At 36.4% G+C, this 12,160-nt stretch overlaps 1 protein-coding gene across 1 annotated transcript; it reads left to right on the top strand.

The window, feature by feature from the left end:
* Nucleotides 1-4,699: 4,699 nt before the first annotated feature.
* On the top strand, nt 4,700-9,949 carry LOC309412500 (arylacetamide deacetylase-like 4; the record flags this gene model as incomplete). The annotated part of the gene is made up of 4 exons (XM_082009410.1): nt 4,700-4,882; nt 5,290-5,506; nt 8,771-8,834; nt 9,175-9,949. 4 exons carry the CDS (start codon nt 4,700-4,702, stop codon nt 9,947-9,949), a joined length of 1,239 nt encoding a protein of 412 aa, XP_081865536.1.
* Between the last annotated feature and the right edge of the window lie 2,211 nt (nt 9,950-12,160).

The raw sequence follows: 12,160 nt of genomic DNA, 5'->3' as shown, positions 1-12,160 counted from the left end.
CAGAACTGCACAGCTACAGGGACACATATATCCAAGAACTCATCCACATTTCAAAATGCTGCATAACAAAAACTTACTGTCGAGTCACCATTTAAAAAATGTACCTGCTCTGAATTGTACAGCACAAGATCTGAATTTCCATCACTGAATGCTAATACATAGTGGTTGTCATAATTTTTATTTGTTTTTTTAAAATACAATACAGCTTTTTACTGCAGAATTTGTTAGCAGATGTTTAACCTAGAAGTTATTTGGAAGGGATGGACTTTAAAGAATAACTTAGAGGAAGAAAGGAAAGATTAAAATAAGGATTTACGGCAGACTAAATGCAAGATGGCTTTCAGTCATGAGTAAGAGCAAAATGCATAGGGAGTAGCTACTAATTTGGGTGGGGAGATGGAGATAACAAAAAGGGAGGACACTGAAAGGTAGGTAGGAGGCAGGCTAAATGAAGGAGGAGACAGATCAAGCAAATACGTAACACCTTTAAAAAAGAGTATCATAGAGCACATGCTAAGCTGTAATTTCTTAAAGCTTCTTATTGTCACTGTAAAGGGCGTACTACATCCACCTCACAGATCAGAAAACTAAGGCTGACAGGTATGAAGAGGTCTGAGAAGCTTTCAGTCATTTGTTTACATAAATACAAGAAAAGATGTGTGAACTGGAGGATGGTAAGTTTCTTACATGCTCTACTTGGTAAAACCCAAGTTAGTTAAATTGCCCTACAGAGTCTAATTGTCCCACTAAATTACCTGGAGTAAATAAAAAAAAAAAAAAGGCAGGCAAATTATATTTACCTGAGTGTTTCATTTTGAAATGTACATTTAAAAAAAAGGAACATATCAGAAGCTGTTATTTCCGCTTTTAATTCTTCTTTGAGATACATTACTTTTTTCCTGTTTTCTTAGCTTTATGCCTTACAGCTAGTTATTAAGCCTGGCTATACTTGACGGAATCAATGCCTCAGTTATCACAGCTGGCTACTTCACCATGCTTTAGTTAATCTCGTAGTATTTCCTGTATTACACATAGTAGATCTGCAATAGTCAACTAACTATAGGCTAACTGTAGGCTGTGTTAGGAAACATTTCACTTCTGATTGTAGGCTGTGTCTCCTAACACAGCCTACAATCAGAAGTGAAATGTTTTGCAATATTTTAGAGAAAGACATTACAAGAAAACCAGTAATACATGACATTCACATAACTCATTAGCACCAACTACCCGGACACTTTTGCTTTATTAGTGTTTGGTTTGAAAGCTGCCTGCCTCTTATGCTGACAAACAGTCGATATGAAGTTGATGAGTTTTATGCATTCTCAATCTACAAAGAGGTCTGTGATTCCACAGCTACATAAGCCTTACAAAACCGAACAGCTTTCCCCAGGTTAAGCCTGAGGAAAAACCAGCAAAGATCATATTTCTTTGCACGGGTATTCCAAATGCAAATGATAGTATTCCCATCATTACTATAACCATTAGAAATATGCCGGAAAATTAAGAAGAGAATTTTAGAGGTGACTAACCTCTTGCCTAAATGGAGGTTCACTGATGAGAAAATGGGAAGAATTTGCTCAATTATGATCAATTCTGTACTCACCAACTGATATATTAAACGTACCAGTCTCCAACAACACTAAATTCAATGAATAAAGTATCAATTTTGGAGCTCTGAGTAGCTGACTTTTATAAGAATAAAGAACTGTATGCATATCCATAACACACATTGCAATGCCAAACTCCAGGCTGTGTTAATTTTCTCCAGTTTAGTGGAATGTCTTCAATCTTTTTTAGCTAATGCAAGGCTGTTCTCATCTACGAATAGGTAAAGACTTTGTGGAAGTTGGGGTTTTGCAATGAGCTTGCTGAAAGAATGAAAGAATGGATGTAGCAAAACACATCAGAAAACACCTACAGTTTAAAGAGCTACTACTAGTAGTTTTTGATCCAAGATGGATGTCTATCTACTACCAGAAAGAGAAAAAGCCTTTTTGTTTGCAAAGATGTAAGATACTCCATGGAGTGGATTGAAAGGGAATAAAACTTTTTTTTTTTTTTTAATTTAACACCTCAGAAACAATTGGGGAAAAAACCCACCAAAAACCCTGCTGGCTGTTAGAAACGTGAGAGACTGACTCATCATGGATATTTCTACCCATGTATAGGTAGGCAGGTACAGGAATGGCTGACCAGACTGGAAATATTTGCAGCATCTCTGAACAAGCATCAGTAGAAAAGGGACAGGATCATTTGAGTCACATAAACATTCTGGAATACAAAGCACAAAGTATCATGAAACAGTTGTGAATATAAGCATCCTCAGAAGGACCGAGTAGCTCTAAGACCATGGGATTTGCTTGATTCTGGAAAAACATAGAAATGGTGGTTGAACAGGACAGGGAGAAAGGACTTGAGGTGCTGACATAGCATATACAGTTAGAATATGCTCTAACTGAGCATACTCGGAGTATGCTGTAAAATATTAAGAGATTAAGAGTAAAATATTAAGATAGTATTCTGAAACATTACTTAACCAACATTTCTGTAACAACAGAAGAACTATAATGCATAACTGAAAGATTTTGTTCAGACTGTCACTGAAGACAACTGCCAGGGCATAACAGCAAAAAGCAAATGAAACCCCAAACTCTCCCTTCTAAAATTTATTTTTAAATAAAAAAGACAGTAAAGAAATATTCCTTCCACTCTATCAGATCCATCCAAGTTTCAAAATAGAGATGGCATCTGTGAGGTGTTTTGGTTTTGATTCAAGGTGTCTAATTATTGACTCACTGAATACTGTGAAGAAAAGACTCCTGCCAATACGGTGTCAGCAACAGCTTATACAGCTGCAGCAGACATGCATTTCCTCTTTGGTATGAAGCTTTAATAATCTGAACTGATCTATCCCAAATATCAGGTTTTTAATTAAATTGTTACTGGTTGCTCTTAAAAGTTTTGTTTATACTGCAGTAGTAAGTGCCTTTGTGAATTTACTATTCTTGACTGCAGGTTCTTTTGAAAACACAGAATTTTCCCCCTCTCAGGATTCAAATATAAGAAATCATCAAGAATGCTGAAATACAATATCCAAACCTCATTTCCATGTGGTAATTTATTTCAGGATACTTTGATTGGTGACACAGACATCAGAAATAAGCACTTAGTAAGAACAGTGTTGTTCTGCTGTTTTGCTGGGAATATATGGCAAAACAAATACTCAATAAAAAAAACACAGGCTGTGCTATAATACCACACTACATAGAAACTATTTACAGAAGTAATAACCAAAAATATCAATAGGATGACCCTTCTGTGTCCTATTTATCCTATTTATCCCTATGGATAAATGTTGATAAGCTTAGGACAGAATGAGCATTGACCATGGGTATCTGGGTTTGGCTTCAACATTCTGCAGTCTGATGTTTGTAACTAATTATATAGCTAAATTTGTGCTCCATGTAAGGGAAAGGTAGCCCCAAATCAGTCAACCTCAACAAAGAAAAAGCCCTTATTGTGAACAGCTGACGATTTGCCTATTTCACAAACAGTGGTGCAAATTTACGTTGCTTTATTCCATGCTTTCTTATCTCCACAAGCTCAAATTGTGCAATTCAGCTGTCATGACTGCTGTGCTCTAAATACTATGCTAACAAAGCTAAGGACTAATTCAGTTTTCAGACTGGAATTTCACTTTAAAAGCCAAGACTGGAAAAAAGTTTGGGAGCTGTAACTCTAAAATTATATGAAAAATTAAATTCTGGTAAGAATAAAAACCAGAAAAATTATTTTACCAAACAACTGCCACCAACTTTAATCATCCCTCCCTAATATACATGTATTCATAACGCCTCTACATTGAACTACAAACAAGAATTACAATGAATATAAAATTATGAGAGTTTAATTAGTGAAAAGCTTTTACCAGAAACAATAGTGGCTTAAATCTACAAACACACCACCATGTATCTGGAGAGACCTTAATGTACATTAGGACTTGTACTGTCTAGCTCGGATTTTACTTGTACTCCTACTCCAGTGTGAAGAACAGTACATATGCATGAAACATCTTGCGCAGCTAACGTAACGTAGACATACATCACATAAACAGAGCAAATCTTTCTGCTGGACCATATCACAGGTTATACACCGAGCAAGTGTACTCTTATATAAACCAAAACTCAAGCATGAATGTGTCTGGGTATTCCACTATGAATCAAAGTTTATTAACAAAAAAAAGTAGATTTGAATATTTTTCTTCTCAGAGAAGTATATACTTTGATGACAACTGTAAGTAGCCCCACAGCATGAAAATTTAACGCTACAACAGGAATGTCCATCCATAATGAATCCACAACAAACCAAACACAGACAATTTTCAAAGAGAGGCCCCTCTGTATAATCATTTCTCGTTGTTAGAGAAGTCGTGATACACATAAATTCCACATACTTTGAATTCCACCTTTTGTAAAGAGTCAAAACTTCCCTCTCCCCTTTTCTTAGTATAAGGAACTGTTGCCAATAATATCATTAGCAAAAGAAGGGTGGAGAAAATTAGGGTATTGCAACATTAATAAACTTTTTATTTCTGCTTAGGAACTGAGTGCTTAGTCTCCTGTGAAGACACCTCAGAAACACTTGAAAACAAGGCTTAAGACAGCACAGTTTTTTTAGCGCTCACTTCTGTTGAAGTGAGATGGCATCTGTTTATACAACTTTAGCAATAATAGGAATGGTTTTAATTTCTCCTGTTATAATACCAGCACTGTTTTTGGGGGGGGTATTTTATGATCTTTTCAATTCAGAACTGCCACCTGGAATTGACCAACCTCTAAAGCTTCGTTTATTCCATTCGTTGTTGATTACAACCCTGATCTCGGTAAGTTAACTTTCTTAAAACTGGGGATTTCACTTTTTCTTTGGTAGGATATTTGGGAGCTGGAAGATAATGGCTTAAGAAAAAAAAAAGAAAAGAAGCAGCAATTCACCCCTCTGAAGCCTGTAAAGCATTGTTATATGAACCAAATCAAGTTAAATTAACTCATAAAACTGATATGACTAATCTTAAAAGATTATTTAGATTTTTCAGTGCATCTGTCAAACTGCAGCCACTTTACATTGGAAAACTGTTTCACGTGAAAACAAAAAAAAAACCTGTATGTATACTGTACCAATAGGTACATATAGGAACAGTACAATAGGAACTGCATGTACATATAATAATGCTATCTATTCAGAAGCAAGCCTACATTATTCCTCTTCTTCCCAATTCTTTCTTTTCAACAGGGAAAGATTTTTCAGAAGCTAGGGATCTGCAATGATTTAAGCATACTGCGAGTTGTGCTAGATGGAATACCACCACGGAGAGATTCAAAACTTCTTATCAAAGATCTCAAAGTAGATGAGGTACCATTGAGGATTTATCAGCCTAAATGGCCACCTACTGGCAAAAGAAGAGGACTACTGTATTTTCATGGAGGCGCTGGCACATTTGGGAGCATTAGTAAGAAATCAGCAAGTTTTATTTTTAAAATCAAATCCAAACCTTACATTTTTACCTTCAGACATGTGTCAGTCAATACCTCACCTGTCCTTCCTAACAACAATAGTCTTTGCAATCTCAATACTAACTGCAAAGCACCTTGCGGAATTAATAGCCTAATGCACATTTCTAATCACATTTCTACTTCCTTTGGGCTACAGGCGAAGTTGCTGAAAGCAGCTCTTAGCAGATCTGAGGCTTCTAAATCCAGAGCTGTGATCCAGAAACCCCTCAATCAGCTGTCAGCTAACAGCAGAGGGACTCTGCTCTTCCTCCTGTTGAAACTCAGTTTGCTGGTGCAGGGAGAGACCACTAAAACAAAACACATATGCTTAGGTCACTGTGAGGGAAGTTCAGCTCACAGGATGTTCTTGTACCTCAACCAATGGCTAGCTGAAAATAAGATACAGCAACAGTCCTGGAGTAAGGGTTGGAATGCACGTCTCTTCCCTCCTTCTCCTCGGTACTCCATCTTTTCTGGAAATGTAACTTAAAATTCTTTTAGGCTGATACAGAACTCAGCCTAGATCTATTTTCTGGAATAATTACAGTATCATGAAAATGGCAATGCTGTTGCTAAAAAGAATATATTCTGGCTTCATTCTTTGGAACAACGCTTTGATTGCTTCTCAAGGAGAAATTTTTAGTTTTGGATCTCAACTGGACTAAAGTGTTTCCTGTAAGCATGGATAAGGTCTCAAAATACAGAATTTAAGATATAATTCTGTGCTCAGCACTCAACTTTTGTGTAGAAACATTACAAAAGTCAGTGTTTCTCAACTTACGGTCCATCAAAGAAAGTCTAAAAGACATAACATGGTCCAAGAAAGAATTCAAAGAATATATATAAAAAAATCTGTAAATATAGTCTCATTCATGCTAGCAAGGAATCAAAATGAAGGAAAAATATAAATAATAAATAAGCATTAAAAATAGAACCAATTTGGGGGAGTTTGATTCTTGTGGTAACACTGCACAGAATACTTTTTTTTCAGCAAGGGGAACAACCTTTTGATTGTCTCAATAGCTGCTGGCTCAGCCGCCTAACTGTTCTGGATCTCTTTCTGGGCAACCACGTCTGTGTGTGCTTTGTCTGGAAGCCAAGACACCTAACATGGAAATCTAGATTTCATTCCAGGGGTCAGACAGGGAAGTTTGTGGGTTTTGAATCCTTTAGTGTTTCAAAGGGTAAGTCTCCACTAGCACTATGTTAATCAGACCTCAGTTATCTGCAAATGAGTTTCACATCATGCAGAAACAATACCGTAACTTCTAGTAACTTAGGTGCCATACTGCACTGTGGCAGAAATAATCTGCCCTCATTTCACTGCAGAGCACATTAGTCTGGGTGGAGGGTTAGGCTGACACCAGTGGTGATGCTTCTAGTTCTAGAGCTAGTTTGGGTGCCCGTGAGGACTCAAGAGATAAGCCTCTATGATCTAAGTTAAAGGTGAATTCCTTTTGCTGGAAGAAAAAAAACACACCACAAAGTTGTGTAGTTATAGTTGCTGTTCACAACAAAATTGCTGTTGCACAATCAGCACACTGAGGGAGCTGTATCACATGCCATGGCTTAATATAATACCCATACCTATACACTGACTGTAGTGCGTGAGCTTTCATTTGAATTCCCGTTGGTACTTGGTAACCGGAAAGCAAATAACATAATGACAGGTTTTTAAAAGTACATGGGGAATCTACATACTAGTAAGCTTGAAGTCTGCAACTAGCAAATCAGCAGAAGTTACAATAAAGGATAGCATCACTGGACAGATAAATATGACTTACTCCTTAAAATCCATGCAAACAGAAGTCATGCTTCATGAATCAATGTAAGCTTTTTAAATGAGTCAGCAAATACATGAATAAAAGAGACTGAGTTGATAAAAACCTACTTTGATTTCCAAAACAGTCTCTTAAAGAGGCTACACACCCATGACACAAGAGGTGAAGTCTTTCATTTGGATAAAAAATGATTAAAAGACAGAAAAAAGATGGGTTGCAGAAGGTTCCTGTGAGATTTCCATACGGAGATCTGCGCTGGGACCAGTGCTAATGAGTATATTCAAAAACAGGAAAGATGGCAAAAGCTCATATGATACTAAGTCCTTCAAGGTAGCAAATGGATGGCTGAAAAACTGCAGAATGCCTTTATGATAGTAAAGGATTAGACAACAAAATGACAGGTGAAATGGCGCATAGAGAAGTCAAACAGATGAACAGAGCATCCTAACTTTATAAATAAACCAATGGACTCTAAGCAGACTACTCCTATGCAGGAAGATCTTGGGATTATGGTAGAAAGTTGCCTGAAAATGTTGATTTAGTGCATAGCAGCAGCCAAAAAGCAAATAAAATGCTAGGAATTATTATTAGAAAGGACAAAACAGGAAACTTCCTTATGCCACTGTAATAAATCCATGGTGCATCTAAATATAGTACACTGCTTATAGTTCTGGTTCCTGTACCTCAAAAAGGATATAGCAGTACTGGAAAGACTCGGAGAGAGGCTGCATAGGTGAGAAAAGCGCTTCTGTACAGAGAATAAGCTAACAGACTACGACTCTTCAGGTTGGAAAGGACAGATAAAGACTGATACACTAAACATCTACCAAATCATGAGAAGCAAGAGAAATTAAACAGTGAATGATTATTCCCCATTTTACTTACAGTACAAGAGTTAACGTCACCAAATGCAAGTAGCAAATGCCAGGTACAAAACGAGCAAATAGAAATGGTTCTTTACATCTTTCTAAGCAAGCTATAGAATTCTTCACTGCACAAAGTTGTTAATGTTAAAATCATGGGTTCAAGAAGTAGTTCAAATAATTCAGGGAAGAAACATTAATCAAAGGCATTAAATATAATGACACAGCTTCTGTCTCAAAGGAGTGCCCTGCACCTCAGCTTCTTGTATGCTTCTTACTGCTATATACTTGTCCTCAGCTTATGCTTCTCCTTAGACATCTTTTGCTGACCATCAGCCTAGACAGACTTTTATTTTTTCCTAGTATTGCCATTCTTACATGCTTATATTATGCCCCAACAGCCACTGGCCAATAACCAGAAAATATGATAACATGGAAAGACCACGTTGCATAGCAGAAGTTACTCATCAATCTCATGTTGCAGTGCCTTCCAGAGAGCCTAAGTTCCAGGATCTATATTTTAATGTCAAAATGCTATTTGATTTAAAACATCATTTCTGATAAACTTTCTCTTTAGGAACCTTTGAAAGAATATGCTGCTATATTGCCAAAAAATGCAACTCGGTGGTTGTGTCTGTTGGGTAAGTGCTACTTTGACATAGAAGTATTTATGGTAATAGAGTTCACAGTTGAAACACTTCTGAAAAATATGCTGAAAATATTTACTATTTTAGATTGTGCTCCCTATTTTTTGCTTTAGCCTTTCGTTTAATTTAGAAATATGCTTATAGGCAAAGTATTCTAAAATAGCTGTAACACCGTTAGTTTGTCTTTCCAATCTACACAATTTAAAAACAAATATAATCTTTAAAATTTAGGAAAAAAAGGCCTATATAAATACCATACCAGTCAATCGTGAACAACGCAAATTAAATTTTTATATTTACTTTGAAAATAACCACAATATCTTTGACATTTCAGTTATCGTTTGGCTCCTGAACACCCCTACCCAGGGCAATATTTTGATTGTCTCAATGCCACCTTATACTTTATGAGGAATTTAGAAGAGTATCATGTGGATCCTGCTCTCCTCATCCTTAGCGGTGACAGCTGTGGAGCTAATTTTGCTACGGTTATTTGCCAAATATTGCTGAATAAAAGAGACCTCCCCAAAGTACGTGCTCAGGTCTTACTTTACCCAGGACTACAGGGGCTAGATTTTCATTTGCCTTCCTATCAGCAAAATGCTTCAGTCCCTCTGTTGTTTCGGAAGCTAGTTATCTACTTCTGTTTTCGTTATCTTAATAAAGAACCATCATTTTTGGAAGATGTCCTACAAAGTTGCCATGTTCCTGAGAGTATGAAACAGAAGTATAAAAAATGGATAAGTGCTGACATTATTCCTGATGAATTTAAGATTAGAGGCTACGTGCCACAGAAATCTGCTTCATATAAACCAGAAGTCCATGAAGCAATCAAAGAAGTTTTAGCAATAACATTTTCCCCACTTTTAGCTGAAGACTCCGTTATTCGCCAGCTCCCTGAATCCTACATTGTGACCTGTGAGTTTGATGTGCTTAGGGATGATGGACTGTTATACAAGAAGCGATTAGAGGACAATGGCGTTCAAGTGACCTGGTATCATTCTGAGAGTGGTTTCCATGGAATTTTAGCCTTTTTTGGCTATGGGATTTTTTCATTTTTATCTGGAAAAAAGATAATGGATAGTACTGTTAATTATATAAATAGTTTATAAAAGTATTTTTCAGAACAAAGATGCAAGTCTTACGTTATCCTTGGTGAATTTATACTTGGCAAAAAATGTAAACACTTTTGATTTATGCTTTTTATTTTGACTGCATTTTATACTTTCTAACTTCTGCTTCTGCAGTGACTCTTAAACAAATGTTAAGATTATTTAAAGCACCACCATTCTAGAAAATATTATTATAAAAACACACCAATAAGATCGAGATGCAAAAGCAAGGCACCTGGCACATACTGTTTCACTTCAGCTCTAGCAATTCCAGTATCTTTGCATGGCTGGCACACACTCAAGACAAGCAGCAAGAACGTGTCTTCCTGAAGATTCTTCAGCTGCACAGAAATGCTGAAGACAACCACCAGGATCTACTTTGGCCCTTGTGAGAGACAGCAGATGTTTAGGTATCAGCCGGAGAGCCCAATGACTCAGGCTCTGTGAAGTCTTATATCAGACAGTAGAATTGCAGCTATGCATTTTAATTTCTAGGGTTAGAAATTAAATTCAGTCAGACTCAAGTCAGACTACACTGGAAAGCTTCTGTCTGAAGCAAAAGTTCCAAACTAGAACTAGTATAGGTTTGATTTTGTTTGGAATCTGAGAAATTTTATTTTGTTTTGGAACATGATTCTTAAACTAGAATCCCTAAACTTTAATGAGTGTGTACATGTTAGGGAAGTGCAGAGATGAGACTCCTTTTCCTTTCTGTACTCTTTGTTTTTCTTTCAAGATTATCTTATGCTCAAGACTACCTGTTATGCTACGTTTGTTGAAAAAGTTCTGAAGATTACAGATGCAAGAAGGTAGAGAAGCACAACATTATATTATCTTATCACTGTAATGCTGTGGCAATTTTGTGATGCTGTCAACAACAACGAAATAAAAACTAGCACTTCAAATATTTCTTTTACAAAAGCAAGTTACATTTGCTTAACACATACTCACTGATAAACTTAAATGAACACGTCACGGTGGAAGGAACAATGCAACACTGGCAGGCAGAGACCACAATCTTGATAATTCTACCTAGTAAAATCTGTGCTGTGCACAGTAATTAATTTGCCAGACAACTGGACTATCCAAGACTATTATATATGATCACATAACTGTGGAAACAAAATACAAACTGAAAGTCCAGAAACACCATTGAGTGGGCTTTTTTTTTTTTCCAATGTGGACTTTTGCTCTTTCTAAACAAAATATTACATTCTACTTCTGAATATTTTACAATGACCATCTGCCCTATTAAAAATACTCAACTCCTCAGAAAAAAACAAGAAATTTCATTGTTTACAAAGTTTTCTAACTAAAATGACATAGTACTTTCCCCCCATCACTTACAATTTAGCTAAAAAAAAAAAAAACAAACAGAAAAATTATAACATGGCTGCTTAATGAAGTTAGATTATTATATATTTCATTTCCCTGGGAAGTTGCAATTTCAATGATGTTCTGACATCCTAGTTGTTTGAAGAGGTGCAGACTCAGATTCACAATTAATATCTCAAGCATCGTTTAAACTACAGTATCTCTACATTAACACCATCCCATTCTACAGCAAAAACAAGATAAAGCAGTTTGATTTGAAACTCTCTTAATTGCTGATTACCTTAAATCATTTTATGCTGTACCTGTTGCACACTGAGAATTACTGAAGTTTACCTGATACGAGGTAACCTGATCATGAATCTAAACTCAGGCTCCTGTGGATTTTTTAAAAACATATTCTTCATTTAGAAGAAAACACAAATACTAAAAAACTGAGATTCACGTAATGACGTAATTTTATAGGTATCTCTTTCCAAAAAAACATTGGTGACAATCCATTTGGCCCTTTAGAGTGATAGTCATCATATGCAGGCTCCTTTCTCTGCATAACCCTAGAGAAACTCTTCTTCTGATAGTGTTTTATAGTGTCACAAACTCAAAGCATACAAATGCTGTGTCCATTTTCCACCTCAAATTGATTTAGTATTAATGCAGTTTATTCATAACACTCTTCTCCCAGCTAAGGATGGGTTTCTTGCACAAATTCTGAAATGATGCTGGCGTAGACCTTTTAACAAATTCGGGACTTGGACCAACTTATCTTTTGTGAAATGAAGGGAGGTGGGGGAAGAGAGTGGGAGATACCTACTCATGTATTTGTGAGAGGGAGGAGAAAGGTTTTTACTAGAGCAAACTTATGACGAACAAAGAATCAGG

The sequence above is a fragment of the Phaethon aethereus genome (genome assembly GCF_964289735.1).
Source record: "Phaethon aethereus genome assembly, chromosome: 21".
Classification (NCBI taxonomy): domain Eukaryota; kingdom Metazoa; phylum Chordata; class Aves; order Phaethontiformes; family Phaethontidae; genus Phaethon; species Phaethon aethereus.
This window is presented reverse-complemented; position numbering and strand designations above follow the sequence as displayed.